Raw genomic sequence first — 21,517 nt, forward strand, 5'->3', positions numbered from 1 at the left:
CGGTGATACATTTTCTTTAAAATTGGGAGTGATCCAAGAATCCACTTGCACTTTCGATTCAGCCTTGTATTCAAGGTTCTTCTAATTCAGTGGGACACAGAACCATGGAATTCAGTGTCTAGTGAGGGGCCTTCACTTGATGGCACCTTCTATATGTCCTCATACAACAGAGAGGCAACAGGTGCCCCCAAGCCTCTCCTATAAAGAAATTGATTCAATTTCCCTACTTCCTGTGCCTTCCACACTGGAGACAAAGTCTCAATATAAACTTTAGTGAAAGACAAACTTCTGGGCTTCAGACCTGGGACAAGCAGCTGAGGCGCCTTTTGAACCAAGGCAGACCTGACCTCCAGGTTCTCCCAGCATCCCTCTGTCCCTACCTGCTACAGGGCGTGGCTGGCATGCCCTGTTCTCTACCCTGAATTCCCTAGCCCAAGGGCAGGGCTTCCCCTCTCCCAGAGGCTCTTCACTATAAGATCTAGACATTCTGGGGGCTGGAGAAATGGCTCAGAGGTTAGGCACACTAACTGCTCTTCTGGAGGTCCCGAGTTCAATTCCCAACAACCACATGGTGCCTTACAACCATCTATAACGTGATCTGATGCCCTCTTCCGGCCTGCTGGTGCACAAACAAGCAGAGCTCTGTATGCATAATAATAAGTAAATAAATCTAAGAGGAAAAAAAAGATCTAGACATTTTGGTTTCTCCTCTTCTCTTTCCTTTTCTCTTCTTCTTCTTCTTCTTCTTCTTCTTCTTCTTCTTCTTCTTCTTCTTCTTTTCTCTCTTCTCTCTCCTCTCTCTCTCTCTCTCTCTCTCTCTCTCTCTCTCTCTCTCTTTCTCTCTCTCTCTAAGCAAGCACTTTCCTGTCGCCCCTGCATGGCAACTTCCCTGGGCCCCGTTCTTTGGGACCAGTGAACCCACCTAGAGTTGCTCCCAATAAACCTGCATTTAGAGACTTTAACTTGACTTGAATTAACTCACTGCACCGCTGCATGGCTCCTATCAAGGCCCACTCTGGCTCCCGCTGATCTGGAACTCACCACGGAGCCACGCTGTACTTCAACTCACAGTAAAGCTCCTGCTTCTTCAGCCTCCCAGCAGTTGGGAGGACACGCCTGAGCCCCACTCCCAAGCCTTAATTTGTAAAAGGGAACAACACCATGGAAACTAAAAAGATATTTAGCTTGACGCTGACCCAATTTCCAAGAAAAGACTAGCAAACAAACTTGAGTCTTGACACTGAATGCAGGGCAGGGTAAAGTAGGTAATATGTTTCCTTTCCAGAGTTCAATAGAAACACACTAACCTGAGTAAATTCTCAGAAATCAAGAAAGCAGGAGAACTGTCAGAGACAGATGGACATTTTGTGTGAATTTCAGAAAGCTGACAGATCTTCCTAAGAGAGCACCCTGAGCAGAGGGACTGCAGCTGAGGACCACAACAGAGATGCTACACTGGACTCAATTCACTCTGATGGGAGGCCATGGCAGTCACCCTCAGTCTGGACTTGCAAAGATCAGGCCTGCACTGCATGAGGACGCACACCAGGTGGGTGTGTAATTAACACCTGTCTGCTCAACAGCAACTCCTGAGCCGCTGGTGCAGGGAAACACAGGCATCCAGGGCAGCTGCCTAATGGCAGCATCTCAGCAGGCGCTCAGACCTGTTCTCTCAACAGCATGTACTACGGTAGGGTGGGGTGAGCAAGATGCTTCTTCTAGGAAGATGGTTAGTAACGACCACAATAGAAAAAAACAAAGTCTTTCCACCCTACAAAGTAAAACCGTTATTTCAGCAATAACCAAGTAAGCCAGCAGTTTCCCTTCCACTCATCCTGAGGGAATGTCCAGAGGGGCGAGGAGAGATCTACTTCCATTTACAGTTAAAGAAGGGTTCAAACACCAAGCCACCACCCAATGTGAGCTTTCATTTAAAGTTACCAGTCGAAGGGCTGTGTCTTTCAGTGGCAGAGCATTTGCTTAAAGATTACCAGTCGGGGCTGGAGGTGGCTGAGTGGTTAAGAGCAGGTACTTTCAGAGGCCCAGGGTTCAGTTCCCAGCACCCACGTCAGACTGCTCACAACTACCTGGACTCCTACTTCAGAGAAGCGAAGCCTCTGGCCTCCTCAGGCATCTGTACCCACACTGAAAATTAACAAAAAAATAAATCTTAGGATCACTAGCCATTAAATGGGGGCTGGGGGCAGCCAGGTATGGTAGAGCACACCTGAAACCTCAGCACCTCGGAGGTGAAGGCTCGAGCACTGGGGCATGACAGCGTCTCACCCCAAGTCTCAAAGAATAAGTATGCTAACTGACACTAAGGATAAGAAAAATTTGATGAAGAAAAAAATATGTAACCTCAGATTTTAAAGTCTTGGATTTTAAAAGTGAAGCTTGTGCGACAGGCATGGTAGCTCACACATCTTTAATCCCAGCACTTGGCAGGCACAGGCAGGTAGATCCATGTGAGCTCCATGCCAGCCAGAGCTACACAGGAAGACCCTGCCTCCAAAAACACATTGAAGGAAATAGTGGATGCTTAATTGACTTGAACTTAAGAGCTGAACTACACCCGTATCAACAGAGCATGTCCATTCAATCACATGCACCACACTTATCATTATAAAGGATATATGCATGGTTCTGGTGTCTTTTTAAGTTTCATAAGGGGGTACAATCTCCCTTCCACAAGCTGCTGTCTCGGCTGCTGCAGTTGTGAGCAGAGACAACACTCAGCAGTCAGTGAGTTCCTGGATGAGCAGGATGCATTTTCCAAGGGAAAGACAATCTCCATGCAGGAACATGCATGCAAGCGAATTAAGCACTCTTGGGATGCTTCCCAGCCCCAGGGTCCTGAGGCCAAGCAGCCTGTCCTAACTTAGCAACACAGTACCGTAATCCAATCTGGAAGCCCACTCTGCAGTTCTTTCCAACCTGGGGAGGGCTTGACAACGCCACCACTCCATCCAACCTGGGGAGGACCTAGCACAGCTCAGAAAGTGTGCGATAGATCCATGCCTTGGGAAGGGTTCCGAAAGTATCCCCCCCTTTCAGAAGTGCTAGCTGCCTGAGAGCTTCTGGGGAAAGGGAAAGTGAAACCAATCTGCCGACGAAGCTTGGCAGCTAGACATCATCTGTCCCCCACATCTGCATTCTGGAGAGCACACTGTACTCTGTCCTAACTTCAGACTCGACATTGCACACAGGATACTGAACGTTTACATCCATCCCTTCAAAGAGAAGCACGGTGGTACTCACCACAAAGGTGATCTGATTGTGTCGAAGGTTAAGTTCAGTTAGTGAATCCAGCCCATTGAGATTGTCAACATGACTCAAGAGGTTCCTGGCAAGGTTTAAAACTCTCAAATCACACAAATGATTAACATTTTCGATTTTGGTAATCTGTTTTAAAAAAGGGGTGGAGGGGTGGGGAGAAGCACGATTAGTATATACACGTTATAAAACTCCAAAAATAAAATACTCAAGTCACCAGATTTAATGCAAGTTTGTATGGAGACATTTAAAGTCCATTTAAGTGTCATTAGCTAAGGCTCCTAGCTGATAACTTGACCGTAATAAGCCTATCAGGTAAGTTTCCTCCAGTAGTGAGTTCCTTTGGACCAGCTCTAAGCTGCCAGGTCCTACAACTACACACTACCTGTTACAGACACTGACTCTGGCTCCAAGCCACAGGCTTACAATTCTTTGACAAGGTAGATCAAGATCGAGCCTCTCAGAGCACAAGCGAAGGACAGGACTGACATGGGACTGCCAGGACCTTCCGAGCAGAAAGATCAAGAGAGGAGAAGATGGGCTCGGTAGCAGACGTGCTTAGTACAGGAGACAATGCTCAGCTAGGGTGCAATGGTAGCCCTGGCCTGTGGAACAAAAGGACTTGGTTGTGGAAGCCTCAGGCACATAAGCCCAGGCCACAGCAGAAGAACCCTGGTTCTCCTCCTGGAGTGAGAGAGCACGGTATGATTGTAAACCCCGTTGTTACTGCTCAGCCAAACACAGCACCACAGGATGAGGGGCTCCAGCACAGGAGGTGGGAGGGACTCTAACCAACCTCTTCACAGGCATCCTTAAGAACCGCTCATACTACACTTCTCACTAAGGGGGTCTTTTTCAGAGACTGGAGAGACCCTCAGGGTTGAGAGAGTTTGCTGATGCTGCCGAGGACCAGAATTCAGTTCCTGGCACCCACATGGAGGCTCACAACCGCTGTAACTCCAGCTCCCGAGGATCCAATGCCCTCTCAACTGAGGATTCTTTCCTTTCAGATAACTCTAGCTGTGGCCAGTTGACATAAAACTGGCCAGCACATATACACGGTATCAGTTCTGTTCCTGTGGAGACCCTTGACTATTAAATATGCTACAAGATAAAATAACAATTCCTTACTGGAATGCAAGGAAATCAACTTTAAAACCCTCAAAAGTATGATGGGCACAAAATCCAGGACTGAGATGCCCTCTGGTGAAGAAGAAAGGGGCAGGACGAAGGAGAAACACTGAGGCAGAAGGGAGTCAGGAAAACCAGAGCTCTTGAGAGTTTTGCCTGAGTATAAATTGTCATAACGAGGCAAATCCCCAGGGTCTCCTCTGTGGATTACTTCTAAGAAACCAGGAAAAGCTGCACCACTATGCTGAAGGCCTTAGACAGTCAATGAATCTGTAAAGTAACTCTTACAGTCCAATGTTAGCAGGAGTCTTGAAACATTTATAACAGGAAATGTGCTAGAGACTTTCAAAGGAGAAGGGAGGGAGAGGAGAATGCAAAGGGGGGGAGGGGAAGAGCTGCACAATACCTGATTTCCATGAAGGTCCAAGACATCTAAATTTTTTAGATTTTCCAGATTTGAGATTTTCTTGATTCTGAAAACCAGAATAAGCAGAATTGAATGGAAATGCAGATGTTTCACATCTGTGAGTATATCAAAGCCTGCTGAGGTAAGAAGGTATACTCATTTTTGATATTTAAATTCTTGCTCTCCCACTGCATACCGCAGAGTAGTAACAGATGTATGCTACTAGGGAAAGAGGCACAAATGTCTTATTTTAGAGAAAAGCAATTCTATATCTAGCCTTAAGTCAAAGCGTGTGCTGGGGAGGGGGCAGTGCCAGGCACAGTGGCACCTGCCTGTAGTCCCAACTACTTGATAGGCTAAAGCAAAAGGGTCACTTGAGTCCAGATGTTCTGGAATTCAGAGCCAGGCCAGGGCAACAGAGTAGGATGATGCTTAAAAAAAAACAAAAAAAACATAAAACAAAAGAAATATAATTTCATTGCTAAAGTTAAAACTCCCAGTGTGGTGGTTAGGTCTATCCACTGCTGCTCTATGGCTGCGTCTCCTGCCCTGCTGCCCACAGCACATGAAGGTTCTTCTTCTTTTCTTTGTTCCTACAGATCCACACATTCACACCGTCACTACTCAGTAGGGAGAAGGGCATGTGAAACGCTCACCCTTACCACCAAGGGTCCATCGCTACTTACTCCTGTTGTCATTATTATTGTCTCAAAGAACAATATCCACTTCCTAAATGCTTCCAGAAGTCAAGCCATCATGTCTTTGTTTTTCGTTTTGAGGCAGGATGCTTCTCCAAACCCGAAGCTCACCTTTGAGTACACTGCCTGGCCAGCAAGTCCCTACAACCTGCCTGCCTCCACTTCCCATCACTGCAGTTACAAGTGTACATGACCATGCCTGGAATAATTTTTTAATGGAAATCTGAACTAGGTCCTCATGCGTGGGTGGCACCCTCACTCTCCAGGGACAAGAGAAATTGTCTTCACCCAGGGCACTCTGCTTGAGGCCCAATGGAAGCCAAGTGCAGAGTAATCAGGGCTCTCTAATACAGAGGCTCAATGGACCCAAGTGCAGTTATCAGAGCTCTCTAATATAGTGGCTCAATGGAACCCAAGTGCAGTTATCAGAGCTCTTTGATCTAGGATCCCAATGGACTCATATGCAGTCATCAGAGCAAAGTGGGACAGAAAATTCTCGGGAAATCATGTAAATGACATTGAGCCTGAGACCTGAGGGCTAAAAGTACATAAAGGCAATGGCACTGAAGAAGCTCCACTGGTTATCTGAACTTAGAAGCTCATATGCTCTGCTTCCGCCCTACCAAGGTTCAAAAGAAGCTGGAGAAATCTGTTTTTACCAACAGGGGGCAGAAGGCCATCTACAACACAGAGCTGGAGATGCTCAAGGCAGGTCCCTTCTGCTCACCAGAGCTCTCCAGAACTCACCAGAGCTCTACACAGGACTTTTGTCAGAAGATGTCTGGCCTCAAGCACCAGCAGCTGTTTTCAGAATCAGAGGTACAAGTTATGGAGACTTGAGGCACACCTGATCTTGGAAAGTATATCAAGTTTTCTTGTGACACGTTTCCCTTTGATTCACAGGCCCTAGCAGACCAACAACTGTTCAACAGCATCTCCTTAGCTGTCCAGACCGTGCAAGCAAAGACCAAGGAGGAGGAAGAGGAGGACTCTGGGTTAGTTTGTTTCTATTGCAGTAAAGTAAGGACACAGCCGAGGGCATTAAGTGTCTCACAGTAGGAAACCCCATGAACTTCATAAGGCCGAAACAATGCTGTCTTCTAATTCAAGAAAAACAAATTGTTTATAAGAAACTGAAAAGTAGAGACAGGCAGAAAAAAATAGAGAGATGATTTTAGCTGAATGCACTCCAAACCAGCATCTGAATATTCTTTGAAATGAGAGATAAGATCATAGATATCTCTAGAAAACAGTTTGACCTAAGGATGAAAAGGGAGACTTTCAGGACTGGAGAGATGACTTAGCAGTTAACAGCACTGACTGCTCTTCCAGAGGACCGAGGTTCAATTCCCAGCACCACATGGCAGCTTACACCTCTCTGTTAACTCCAAGATCTGACACCCTCGCACAGACATACATGCAGGCAAAACACCAATGCACATAAAATAAAAATAAATAAATACATTTTAAAAAGAATAGGGAGACTTTCAGGCAGTGATACTACAGACTAAGTGTGAGTTCTAGACACTAATAGCTGAGAGAAGCAGAAAGGAGCCATGTCTGTGGGGAGCAGCATGGAACCCTGGGAAGGAAAGCCTTAAAGCTGGCAGTCAGCTTGGCTTCCCACCTCACTTCGCTCAGTGAGATGCCAGGAAACATCCTCCTGCTGTGTGGTTGTAGTTATACACAGCTGACTACGGCAGATCCTTTCAACCACTCCATTCCCACATCTCTGAAATGAAAGGACTTATTTCTGAGGTCACTTCAAATATTAATATTCCATGGTTCTATAACTTCTTAAATCATCTTGACCTATGTGGAACATTTCTTTTTCTTTTCTTTTTCTGTTTAATTATATGTTTACATGTATGGAGGGCAAGTGAGTACAGTGTTCATGGAGGCCAGAGGAGAAGGCCAGGTTCCCTAGAGCTGGAGTTATGTTGAGGGCAGGCCTGTTGTGGGTGCTGGGAAATGAACTGAGGTCCTCTGCCAGGACAGTATATACTCAACCACTGAGCCATCTCTCCAGCCTCTCAAGCTCTGTAATTTATTTTTTAGTGGAATTCTTAACACATCATTTGAACTAATAAACTACACTGATAAATCTGTTGGAATCTTTCATTATTGGAGTGTCAGCCATAAATCTTGTAAAGGGCGAAAGCAAAGAGTCTGCTAATCCTTCTAAGGTATTAAAAACTATTCGGAAAAACTGGATGAAAAATCATGAGTAATCTCAAAGCCATGAGTCAGCAATTGTGTAGCTACTACCTGACAAAGCTATAGAAAAGGGACCGGGGCAGTACACAGACAAGATGCGACAATAACATGTGATATAAGATCTATCACCAACTAGTGACACTGATGGTTGGAGGGATGGCTCCGCTGTTAAGAGCACTTGCAGCTTTTGCAGAGTTTGGTTTGGTGTGGTCATTGATACCCACATCAGACAACTCACAGTGGCTGGCAACTCCAGATCCAGAGGCACCAAGGACACAAGGGTGCAGAAACATACACTCAAGTAAACATACACACATATACATAAAGTCAAAAACAAACAAAGCCTTAAATAAAAACATACAGAAACTACTCTCTGAAAAAAAGAACCAGCCAATGATTTTACAATCACAAAGTAGCAAATGTCCCCTTCAGCAAACACAAGCAAGTGACCATTCAAGCCTCAAGTGAGCACACATGCTTAAAAGATATCCTAAAAAATCATAAAGTCGAAGATAGATTGTTCCTTTCACTTCTAGTTCAGGTGTGGCACTGGAGCAATGCCAACAAGACTGAGATCAGGATGGACTTTTCGAGTGCTCGAACTCAAGCCAGGCTCTCATGCATGCTAGGCCAGGAGCTACCACTGGCTTCCCCTGGGCTTTCCTCTAACAACGCCCACAGAAGCACTCTGCTGTGGCTTACCCTGGACACTATACAGATGCTATTAGGTGACAGGCGAGAGCCACATGAGAGCTTAGCAGCTAGGAGTGCTGCCTCTACAGGCACAAAGAACTGAATCTGCATCACCAATACCCACATAAAATCTGGGTTGTAGCAGTGTCCACCAATCATAGCACTGCAGAGATAGAAATAGGACTATATTCTCGTGTCTCACTGGACGGCCAGTCTAGTGCCCCCTCATACCCAAAAGACAAGCTCTAGGTCCAGTGAGAGACCTGATTCAAAAGAAAATAGGAGAAAGTGACAGAGCAGGACACTGAAGGTCCTCCTCAAGCCTCTATACCCACTGTGAGCACCACACAAACATGTGCTTATATGCATATGTTCCTATACACACACACATATGTGCACACACACATAAGAACACACATGTACAGTGCACACACACACACCACATATGCATACCCCTCCCAATACATATAACACATGCCCACACACAGAGAGTTTGCTTTACAAATACCTGTTTTTCCCTAAGAGAAGGACACGGAGGGATCTCAGAGTAGAAAGCCCACTAATTTCTTCAATCTGGTTATCATATAAGTCCAAGAAAATTAACCTCTGTAGATTAGAAATATTTTGAATCCGAGTTATAAAATTGTGCTGGAAGTTCAACAAACGAAGGTGCTCTTCCCCATCGATGATAGGACACACGGTCAACTTTTGTCTAGAAAAAAAATGTAAAGTGAGTAAGATTCTGAGTCAGCACCCTGTTTCCTCTGTCAAACACTATCAAGTAATGTGTGTGTGTGTGTGCGCGCGCGCGCGCGCGCATGTACGTGCGCAAGTGTACGTGCGCACACATCCAGGCTTTGAGAAGGGTAAGATATGTTGGGCTAGAGAGATGGATCAGCAGTTAAGAGCACTTACTGCTCTTACAAAAGACCCAGTTTCAGTTCCTTGGACGTCACAACTCAGCTCTCAATCACCTGTAACCACAATTCCAGGGACCCAGCATCCTTTGCTGACCTTTACGGGCTCAGGCACATATGTGGTCCAGACAGACACTCAGGGACTCATGCACACATAAAAAATCAGTATTTTTAAAAGAAAAGGGTAATATGGACCACTTCTTGCCCTCAGGGATGAAACCTAAACTTAATGGTAAATTGCACACCAAAAGTAGACACTAACAAGGGTAATTACTAAAATTAAGTGTAAACTCTCACTGTATTTTAAAAGCACATCTCTAGTATCAATTATTTCATGTGACATTAACATCAAAACCTTTCAAATATAATTGTCTTCTGTGTGAAAGGTTTAGATGGTCAAACCACATCACAAAAAGGGGGGGGGGGGGGAATGCCTTTGATATCAGTCACTGATGTCGTGGGAGAAGAGCCATACTAAAGGGCTTCTTTTACAGTCACTGACTCAAAAATGTGCGTGAGCGTGAGAAGAAACCCTGCCATCTACAACAGGAGACTGCTTGACTGCAAGGCCCTTACTGAGCCTCTCTGCAGGAGGCTGGACGCTGGGTTTGAGCGTCCAGCGCTAGCTTTAACTCTGCAATGCGTGCGTACTTCTCCGAGACCAATGAAGACATGAGTCTCGGCGTGTCCAGTTGTACACGGCAGTGAGCCCCTTCTGTACGGACAGCTGGACTCCTTCTTCCGTGAAGTGAGTAAGTGCACGGCCCTTGGAGAACTCTCCCATCGTAACACGGGTGAGGAGACTCTACCCAGACCTTAACACAGTCCTGCGGGATTCTGCACGAAGAGTCAAAGGCTCTTCACGGAAAAGACAGCTGTCTATGCATCAGAAACATCACTTCAGTGAGAATCACATGAATGGGAGCTTTGATGAAGATAAATCAGAAGGCTATAAACACAGGCAGAATATAGAAATGATCAGAAGTCTTTTTGCAATTAAAAAAAAAAAAGAATGGTTACTTGGGAGGCAGAGGCAGGTGGATTGCTGTGAGTTGTACACCAGCCAAGTCTACAAAGTGAGTCCAGGCCAGCGCCAGGGCTACGCAGAGAAATCCTGTCTTGGGAAAAAAAAAATGGAGAGCAGGAACAAAAAGAGACTATTAACGGTCATGAAGATATGATATTTTAAAAACAGACCCTTAAAGCTGCACATGGTGGTGCACATCTTTAATCTCAGCACTTAGGAGGCAGAGGTGGGTAAGGATGGGCAGCTAAGTTTCAGGCAACCCTGATCTACATAGTGAGTTCTACGGCAGTAATGGTTAGGCAGTGAAATCCTTGGCGGGGTGGGAGGTGGGGGGGTGGGGCAGGGAGAGAGACAGAGAGAGAGAGATTTTGTAGAAATTAGTTTAAAACCATTTAGCACTCATCCCGTGCTGTATACGCTCACAGATGATGTTGGTCATGCAAACTATAACTTCAGTGATTACAAACATGCTAGCAGAAGTTTGTATCTTTGCTCTTATAAACAAGGCTCCTGCTGGCATCATGTAACACAAGCCTGGGTAACTGTTGTTGCCCATGTTTTTAGAGACTGAAGGGAAAGCCCCTACATACCCTTACACATTAAAACACTCCTGGGAAAAGTATAAACATAAGGCCGTGTCTAAGATGGGACTCTCAAAACTCACCCACTTTCTAAAGCTGTCATGAGAGATGCTATTCTCTACTTGACTGTGCCTACTGAGCAGAGCCTTTCCCTGACACATGCTGGGCCAATTGCATGTGTCAGCTGCACCCTGCTAAGATCAGCTGTGCAGCGCAGAGATGCTCTATCTGACCTGACACCCAATGATCCATTACAGATCTCTTCCTGAATAAAGAAGGACATCAGAGTTCATTTGTTCGCCCCCTTACACACCATCTTACTCTGTCCTAGGTGCCCGAGACACACAACAACCAAATGTAGCCATTGCTGAAGCTTATGCTCTAGTAGGTCGCAAAAATAAGCATAAGTGAGCATTTAACACATTAGAGGCCGCTAAGCACGAGGTGGACAGTAAGGCAGGGATGTGGGTCTGCGTAGGTGACAAGGACTGTGTCTGGGGAGAAGGTGGCCACAGAAAGTCACCCTTCGGATGAGGGCTTCTGAGGGAAGCAAATAGGAGATACGGATGTCATAAAAAGGAGAAAATAAAACATCCTCACCTTTCCAGGGTCAGCCTGTCTGAGTAAAGAACTTTCTCTTCAGAAGAACGCTGGAGAATAGGAAATGACGGCATTGATGAGGTCACCAGATTATTGTGATCACCTATTGACAATGATACAGAGATCACTTGATTATGACAAACCTTGACAGCTGTGAAACCAGAGCCACTGTTCATTTAGAACTCTTGGAAGCCTACAGATAGCTTTTCTAGACCTTTCCACAGCTTCTGTACTGGAAGCTGATATCACACTGGGCTTGCCTTCCTCTTCTCAACCCTAAGCTCTGTGCTCGGTGGGTGCCAAATAGCTTTCCCTTGCCTTATAGGTCAGCAGAAAGATCCAGAAAGACTGACACTGTCTTTATCCCTTTACAGCTCTGATTCCTGACACTATATGCCAACCACGATACGCTACACGATAGCCCCTCATTACCAGATACATTGGGGCCAGCACTATGACAGCCCTGCCGGATTCTGGGCTTTGAAGGTGTCTGAATGGAAGAGTCTCCAAATGCTGACAAGGAGCTTGTGGCAGTTCTCAAGTCCAGCCCACAGAGTTCTGTCACGTTAGCTGTGGATGAGATGCGTGATGACTTATTACATGGCGAAGGACTTATTACTCCTCCATCTCCTTCAAAATATCAAAAACTTTATTACAAAGCTACATAATGTCTTTGCTATAGGATACACACAGAACGGAACGCAGTTTGGGGCAGCAGATGTAAACCTCTCACCATCGTTTTCTTCCCTCTGTGTAGGCAAATGCTATTACTAGAGAATGCTGCCAAGACACTGGCACAAATGTCAGTAGTTAGGATCCAGAGAGAGTGTGATACCCTGTGAAGTCTTTGGGCTGTTGGTTGAGTGTTTCTGATAGGAGGAAGAAGCTTTTTATCTTGGAGAAAAACACATATGAAATGAGTAAGCTAGAACAATGTGCAAAACACAGGATGTTAAAAAACAGTGCTGCAGAGGTAGCTCAGTGGTTAAGAGCACTGGCTGCTCAGGTTTGACTGCTAGTAACCACATATGGCCGCTTACAATCATCAGTAACTTCAATTCTGGACTATCAAGCTCCCTCTTCTGGTCTCTTCAGGTACTGCATGCTTGTGTTCAGGCACACATGCAGGCAAACATCCACGCATAAATTTTAAAATTACTTATAGCTACTCTTTAAAAAGAAAAATAGTACGTTTGCACTTAAGTGTACCTAGTTACTGGTTAGTGAAGAACATCAGAAGTGAGTTTAAGAAGAGGTAGAGACTAAGACACATTCTAAAGAACGAGAAGATTATAGAATGGTCTGGAAGCAAAGATGAAAAGTTCCAAAAATGTGAATACCAGAGTATATCTAACATATTTTTCTCTGTAGATAGAAAGTCCACGGAAGTCAGCAAATGATAAGGAAGTACTTGGTGTGAGCACTAGGTTGGATGATAGAACCCGAGGCTATCACAGAATTCTGATGCTTAAACTACCAGACAAGAAAACCAAACCAAGCTGGGCGTGGTGGCACACGCCTTTAATCCCACCACTAGGGAGGCAGAGGCAGGAGGATCGCTGTGAGTTCGAGGCCAGCCTGGTCTGCAAAGGGAGTCCAGGACAGCCAAGACTACACAGAGAAACCCTATTTCAAAAAAAAGAAAAAAAAGAAAAAAGAAAACCAAACCTACACGCTACATACTTTCAGGAGGTCACTGAAGATATAGTAATAGCCTAAAATCAAGTCACACCGGCTCTTAACTGTAAAGCAGTGGTATCAGTATTGCCTGGCCTTTTGAGTCTACAAGACCAGATCATCTCACCCTTTCCAAACAACAATCAGTGCCCACATCTCACTTTCCTAAAGATCAAGACAGCTAATCATGCTGTCCCAAGCGGTGAGCATCTGGAACCAACACCCTGCTTATCAACAAACTCAAACAATGGGAACACTCACAGACAGGATCCCCAAGCCACAGGAACCAACAGCCCAGGGATTAGCTACAACAAAAAGATTAGCTGTCAAGGACAGTGGAAGATAAAGAAAGAAATTTCAAGGGAATAAAGAGTCTCATTTTGTCTGATTAACATTTCATTAGGTTCTTTGAATTACCAATTAAAACTTCAGGCAATCCCAGACGTAACAGTAGGCCACACCCTTCCATGACTTGGAATGCAGAGGCAAATATCAAAGAACAAATTTCATTTACACTTTATGAATAAAAGAATTCTATCCTTGCATGTTTCAGCTCCTCTTACATACAAATTTGTCATTATCTTTGGCATGATAAGTTTACCATTGATGTAATATACACCAGACCATAAACAGCAAAACAAAACTGACTGGGTAAGAAAAAGACCTTAAAATCTACACACAAGATCCTGTCACTGGGACACACTGGAGTCTGAACAGCCATGTATTTACGTCTGTCTAAGCACATCTGGCTGCCCCCAGATGTCAGGACTTTCACAGAAGGGTTGGGGCCACTCTTCTGTCACCCTGGCCCTGACTTCCTCACCAGTTCTGTAAACTCCTGAGAGCTAGTCTCACTTTACATCTTAGCAGAATTTAAATGCAGGAGGCAGTCAGTAGATGAACTGCTTTCCCACTTTATATGAGCTGAACTGAAACTCCACTTTGTGTTACTTCTATTGAAGAAAGAAAACCAGAAATTGCTGCATTGTATGTAAGTAGGTGTCTTAAAGTGCTTAGAGGCAAAATGCTCTACAGCTGGTTAAAACACTCAGCATGGTGTAGGCTGGGGAGCTGGCAGTGGACATGTGAGATTGCGGTAGACACACAGTGGCTGCACAGACAGCACAGCACACTGAGGGGAGCACTGCCTCCTCCTCCCGCCATGTCCAGATTTTACCTGATTACTTAAGGGACTTAATGAGATTTTCATAGCATCACTGGAGTAGCTAGCTCTTACAAAACCTTGAGGACACAGGGCTAATGCTCAGCAACCCCCAAAAGGCCTGAAGGAAAGACACATCAAGGCTCAGCCGAGTGAGTTTTGAAACATCAAGCTCTTTTATTTGACTGAGTGCTACTTAGGTCATGTTGTGGTGGTAGACTGTATGTGTGGTTAATTTTTAAAACTAGTAAGTGTCTGAAATGGGTTGTGGAGGACTACAATGAGAACATAGTTTATCACACAGATTTTTAAAAATTTTTTAGACCTTGTCAATCTAAAAATTTTCCAGGGTTGTATGCTCTAGGTTGTAGAAAATTAAGGACAGAGGTGAGGATAATAGCTACAACCTGCATGGCTTTCCTTACATAACCCTGCCTAGAGCATGGAAGAGGGGCACGGGGCAGAGTCTGCATTTAAGATGTGTCAAATGAGTGTCTTGTCACAGACAATAATTTTGAATGGAATCTTTTAAATAAAAAACAATTCAGCCATGGGTGGTAGCACACGCCCTTAATCCCAGCACTCAGGAGGAAGAGGCTGGAAAGTCACTGTGAGTTCGAGGCCAGACTGGTCTACAAAGTGAGTCCAGGACAGCCAAGGCTACACAGAGAATCCCTGTCTCAAAATAACAAAAAAGATTTTTTTTTCAATTTTTTTTGCCTAAACGTATTTTTATTTTATATGTTTATAATACATCCATAGTATTTCCTCATCAGTAGATATCTAGTAATGCTTTATCGACTTATCATACAAATATAAATTAACACCAATTCCTTATTCTAACTCTAGAAAAACTGTAAAAAAAAAAAAAAAAGTAAGTTTCATTCATAGCTAAAGGGAAAAGTAAGATGCTATTATGTGAAAGAAATTCACAATGAATTTGCAGGCTCCAATCTACAGCTCACTGCTGGAAACAGTAGAGAGAGCACAGCACACACTCTAGAAAAGCACGTGGAACTAAACGAAGAGGCAAGACCAGACCACTGTTGCCTGCACTACAGATCTAGAGCTAGGCTGATGTCAGTTCCAGGAATTGACAAAGTCCTGGGTGGAGGGTGGAGGGAAGAGAAAAGACACATAAGGTTGTAGAGGTCCAAGAGGAAGGCCCAGAGGTACTAAAAAATAAAAATAAAAAATCAGTATTTAATATTCAAACTATTCAATACTGCCCTCAGTTCATATAGTAATGAAACAGACAGCTGAAGAACCTCTATTGATAAGCCTTCTTGCACAGACATCTAGACCCAGCAGGCAAATCTGCAGGGCCAGAAAGCATGGGGTGAGATGGGGTGCAGAGCCGTGCAGAGAAATGGGAAGCAAGTGCTCCTAAGGGGGAGAGGCAGTGCTATGTCCAAGGAACTGACTACTACTAGCACATACAAGTAACTAGCTCGGCTGGCAGTCACATGACTTACTTTGATTCTAAAAACACCCTTCAGAAGTACAACCCAATCATATTACTGAGCATCTGCCCAAGGGTGGTCCACAAACCACATCCGCACCACACCTGTCAGAATCACTGTGGTACCGTGAATGCACACCCCGACCACCACCCAAAACCTATAGACCAGCACGGGAAGCAGAGAGGATGCACTGAGAATCCGGATTCTTAACAAACTCCCGAGTGACTCACATCAAGACTGCGGCTTCTGACTGTGTGACAGTGTGACAGTGTGACAGTGTGACAGTGTGGGAAGAAGACAGTTTGTTTCTACTCCTGACTTTCCACTTTTCTAATTTCAGAATCCTCATCTCATCTTCCCGTACCCTCCATTTTAACTGCTTAGCCATTATTTTTTATCTCTGATATATGATCAGACCACTCTTTCCCTATCCTCTTTTGTAACCTACATTCAAATTAAAATAAGGCTTGGGTTTTTATGTATTGGAAGCAATCCACGGTGGTGTGTGTGTGTGTGTGTGTGTGTGTGTGTGTGTGTGTGTGTGTAGATCTATATTGTCGATTGTGATTTAAACAAATATCGAACTAATTTGATAACAAATCGAACTATTTCATTTTGTAATTCCGGCTTCTTTGGCTCTAGTCATACAACAATATTAAATAGTACTGTCAAAGAAAACGAATCTGCTCCCTGCTCACTGTCAGTACCTTGCCTACTTGCATAGTTTCTCTCCAGGTCATGCTGTAACAGCCTGCCAGGAAATGATGGTGTTTCTCTATTAAGCTTGAATTCAACCTGAAAAACAATATTTAAGAAAAGATAAGGGAAATAAGTTAACAATCCGAAATGAAATTTATTATCAGATAACAGACAAAATATGCTTTTAAAAAGGGATAACCCAAGAGTATACCAGGGAGGGCCACAAATTCATAATTCCATTTGTATGAACTACTCACAACTGGAAAATTCATAAAGGCAGCAAGGATATTTGTGGTCTCTGGGGGGTAGGATAAGTGCTTAGTGAGTGTGGAATGGTGAGTATATTCTAGAACTGAATAGACATGGCAGTTGTGCACCACCGTGGATTTACTTACTGCCACTGAGTTATAAACTTTAAAGTGGGCTAAACTAGCTGGGAGTGGTGGCGCACGCCTTTAATCCCAGCACTCAGGAGGCAGAGGCAGGTGGATCGCTGTGAGTTCAAAGCCAGCCTGGTCTACAAAGTGAGTCCAGGACAGGCAAGGCTACACAGAGAAACCCTGTCTCGAAAAACAATAAATAAATAAATAAATAAATAATAAAAATAAAGTGGGCTAAACTGGAGTTTGCATGGGAGGTGTAATTTTCCAAATATAAAATTAAAGTCAGTTACACAAGATCAGATTAAAATACTTCCAAGCTCTCCACAAATATAATTAATGAAAACACAATAACTGAAAGAATTATTTGCTCAATCAAAAAGAAATGCAAACAATAAAAGCTAGGTGGAACTGTTTTGATTTTTAAATCCTTTACATGTCAAATTATAAAATATTAAAATTGCATATTTAAGGATGTTAACTATTTCAAATACTTTTCATAGCAGAACTAAAAAGCAAAAACCAGAATGACCTCTCAGGCTTACCCATAAAAAACTCTAAATAAAAATATATCTTCAAAGACGTATAATGTTTCTCATCCACACACCGTGTCACATCAGCACTTGCATCTTATCATTATGAACATCACTTGTCTACACACAAAGAAGTGACTGGTACAGAAAGGATGTTGACAACACTGCACTGGCAGAGAAGGACTGACCTGGCAAAGGCAACTAGGGAAGCCTTACAGAAACCTATTATGTCTGAGTCTAATAAGAAACACATTTTCCATTAATGCAGCTGTTGTTGGGCATGATCAAATGATGAGACCAGGAGATTCAAAGAAGGAAGTGTTCACTACTTTCACATCTCAATGTGATTAGTCAATTGCAGCCTCTTAGCTAGTGGTCCCTTCCATTCACCCACCTCTAGCCCTCGTCTGCTCTCTTTCTGCTGCTGTCTATCTGGCCTCTATACTACAGAGCTCTTCCCGTGATGTCCATTCTACAACTGAAACGTGATGGTTGAGAATGTATCATTCCGTTAAAGGGGGAAGTGTACTGTACAAATAGTGTGGACTAAGGGTGGGGCAGGGCCGGGGGTGGATATATGTGAGTGCCGAGGTGAGGCAGGAAAGGAAGAAAAAACTTTATCTCAAAAGCAAAACGCAGCCGGGCGTGGTGGCACAGGCCTTTAATCCCAGCACTCGGGAGGCAGAGGCAGGCAGATCGCTCTAAGTTTGAGGCCAGTCTGGTCTACAGAGTGAGTCCAGAACAGCCAAGGCTACACAGAGAAATCCTGTCTTGAAAAAAAAAAAAACCAGATATTCTGGAAATTTCCCAGGTATTACAAAAGTACATGGTATGGGGATAGAAAGATAGTTCAATGGTTAAGACCCCTGCTATTCTCCCATAGGACCTGAGTTGGGTACCTGACACCATGGCAGGTGTCTCACAACTGCCTGTAACTCCAGCTCCTCAGGCCTCCTATGGCCTCCACAGAGACACAGGCACAGGCACAGGCACAGGCACAGGCACACACAGACACACACACACACACACACACACACTCACACACACACACACACACACGAATCTCCGTCAATGCAATATGAAAACAATGTAACAGCATTCCCACTGCTAAGCTACTTTTTCTTCTCGGATTTGAAATGAATTATAGAGTGACACCCTCCTAAAATGTCATTTTTGTCCTTCTTGAGATGTCACAATTAGAATGACCCCATCACTTTACCTATGTCTAAGAAATAAAAGTATTTCTCAATTAAATTATGTCATGCAACCAAATTTAAGAAATGACTTTGACAGAAATGTTTAAATGTCAGGGAGGGCTCTTGAACCAATGGAATGACCTAGCTGATACATGAGGGATGATTTGGCTTTATGTAGGCAGAATATAAAATCAACTTTACATTGAAGACCAAATAGTTATACTCAATCCACAGGTCAGAATCTATTTTTAAAACATGCAACTATTTGTGTACAATATCTGACAACTTATTTTCAATTTAAATACAAATCGGCTTAAGTCTTACTTTGTTTTTGTCAGAAAGTGATGACGTTTGAATAACCAGATGAAGTCCACAGTTCACCTGAAATGCAGAAATTAAATTACAAAATGTATTGTTAATACACACACACACACACACACACACACACACACACACACACCATAGTACAAGACATCACAATAATTGGAACACAGTCAAAAGCTCCATCTTTGTTTGCTTTTCTGGTAAATAATCAGAAAATAGCCAGAATTGTAAAATCATGTCTAAGAATTGAACGCCTTCATTGATTTATTTTTCAAAATGTCGGAGGCACCGATTTAACCCACCTTGTACCTGAGGCTTTGCATCCCTGCTATGTCTCTTGCCAGTCAATATATCAGTGTTCGAAGGAAGGAGGTGGGAGTGTCTAAGAACAGGTTCCTTTCTCAAATGAAAAAAGAAGGAAAAGAAAGGGGGTAGGTGGTAACTAAAGGCATCCCAGGGTTTGCCTAGAAGACCAGCTCCACCTTCTGGGGAGCTCAGATCCTGGACACGATTTTAAACACCTATCACACAATACTCAAATACTCTCGGAGCACTACGGACTGGCCCAGGAACCCCTTAGCCTCAGTGAGACAATAGCTTTAGCAGCCCTGGTCCCAGTAATTCATCCCATCACCTAGGACAAAGACTCCAGTCAGAGAGGACAAGACGAATGAAAAGGAAGAAAAAGCAGGAAGGCCCAGCTCACGTTGTTTGCAGCCCGGCCAGAAACGGAGCGATATTTCCCGGGAATCATGGCAGGATACTGTCCAGGATGTTCGATCCTCCTTCGAGGTAATGCTACAGATAAAATTCAAAGAGACCAAAAGGGGTCATCTCCCAGGCAACCCGCTCAGGGGTTGCCATAGAAACCACCATTTCCGGTCTGGTCCTCGCCCCAGATCTGCGGTCCGTCCGAGTGGCTAGCCTCCGGGTGTATCTGTGGGGCCCCGTGCGTCAGCACTTCCTTGTTCTGGCTTTTTTTGGCGGGGGGGGGGGGGGCGTGAAAACAGCGAGAGGATCCGGAGGAGGATAAGATGGGGAAGAGGCTGGGCACATCGGTGGCTATGGTAACCGTGACTTCCGGTCCTTTCCTCTTTACGACCCGCCTCAACTCTGCCCGCGGGAAGTTTGATTCCTTTTGCCTGCACTTGCGTGTTTTCCTGGAAGAATCGCCAGGAAGAACTGGAGAAAGATACCCAGAACCTTCCCATTTCGAACCGCAGTTAGGCACTTCCGCTGGGCCGAGGCTAGGAAGGATATAGCCTGACTTGGAGACAGTGAAGAAGCTTAGTTTCTGTGAGGCCACTGCGGCCCGAGGGGCCGAGTGCGCCACAGTTGGGAGCCCCTACTGACTGTCCCCAAGACTGTCGACCTGTTAAAAAATGACTGAGGAAGGAAGCTGTGAAGCTACTGATGAAGACGAGCCTTGCTAATAATCCCTTCCTGTACTTAAGCTTCTTTTGACTGATACTGGCTACCTTCAAGTTCATGTACCTGGGGAGCTTAACTTCCCAGCGTGTCCTCGCTGCTTACTTTTGACCCTTCATAAACACAGGTTACACTTACCTTGCATCTGATTACCGCTGCTTTCTCTCTTGAAGACTTCCAAGCCCTCTTTGGGACAATTAAGCTTCTGCCCTATCACCATTACGTGGATTAAACAATGAATGGCTCCCTAATTGTACAAAAGAAGTGCTTAATTCTAAATCTGATAAAAGTTTGCCAAGAAGTCAGGTGGCCTGTAACTGACATTTTGGCTTTTAATGTGTGAGCTATGTATAGAATAGGGCTGAAGGAAACGTTATTTCTCAGCTAGTCCACACCAGTCATTTTACCACGTGGAGACTCATGCAGATGTTAACTTCCCCAAGGGCCTGGGATTCTTACTATAGCTCCAATTACAAGACCAATAGAGTCTTTCTGCAGTACTGACTTGCATCCCACATCTGGGTGGATGCCTAAGACCCTTTCTCTAGTTGTATTCTAGCACTGTTTGGAATGAAACATGTAAATTTTGGAGCAAAATTATAAACACAACTTACACGGCCATGCATGGTTTCTTTGTCCTTGCCCTACCACACCTGTTCAGTTTAACACTTAACACTGTCTCAACCTGTTCATACATGTAAATATTGACCTTCTTAGGTTTTGGGTTCCCTATATTCCTTTCTACCTAGACTGCTCTGCTGTTTCATGCAGTAACCAGAGTGATTCCTCTCCTGTTTCCTAGGACCATCAATAAAGTCCTGTTCATTTTTAAAAGAACAATCAACTGAAAAATATTTTCTTTGGGTCCCTAACTTACATATTATCTTTTTGAAAGTATCTTTAGTGGTGTGTGTGTGTGTGTGTGTGTGTGTGTGTGTGTGTATGTGTGTGTGTGTGTGTGTGTGTGTGTGTGTGTGTGTGTGTGTGTGTGTTAGCAAAGGCGTGAAATCATGGCTGTTACGAGAATGAACTTGATCAAGTCCCGGGGTTCAGTTATGGTTCTGCCGATTACTAAGCATGCTCTCTTACCATCCTGTGCCCAGGTTTCT

General features: G+C 44.2%; 1 protein-coding gene across 5 annotated transcripts in view; it reads right to left on the bottom strand.

Moving 5' to 3' along the window:
- Positions 1-19,988, bottom strand: part of LRRC49 (leucine rich repeat containing 49) — a 95,828-nt gene extending 75,840 nt beyond the window's left edge. The window contains exons 1-9 of one of the 5 annotated variants that reach the window (XM_084783842.1): positions 19,687-19,988; positions 19,283-19,376; positions 18,981-19,037; positions 16,556-16,643; positions 11,979-12,116; positions 11,547-11,649; positions 8,930-9,133; positions 4,814-4,880; positions 3,262-3,405 (exon numbers count right to left, since the gene is read on the bottom strand). In XM_084783842.1, coding sequence (XP_084639968.1) covers positions 3,262-3,405; positions 4,814-4,880; positions 8,930-9,133; positions 11,547-11,649; positions 11,979-12,116; positions 16,556-16,643; positions 18,981-19,037; positions 19,283-19,303 — 822 coding nt within the window. In that variant the 5' untranslated portion in view covers positions 19,304-19,376; positions 19,687-19,988. Of the gene's footprint in view, positions 1-2,896; positions 2,916-3,261; positions 3,406-4,813; positions 4,881-8,929; positions 9,134-11,546; positions 11,650-11,978; positions 12,117-16,555; positions 16,644-18,980; positions 19,038-19,282; positions 19,377-19,686 lie in introns of those variants that run through there. The other 4 variants (XM_084783841.1, XM_084783844.1, XM_084783843.1 and 1 more) reach the window with 4 other exon arrangements.
- Between the last annotated feature and the right edge of the window lie 1,529 nt (positions 19,989-21,517).

The sequence above is a fragment of the Acomys minous genome, assembly GCF_964271855.1.
Source record: "Acomys minous genome assembly, chromosome: 5".
Classification (NCBI taxonomy): domain Eukaryota; kingdom Metazoa; phylum Chordata; class Mammalia; order Rodentia; family Muridae; genus Acomys; species Acomys minous.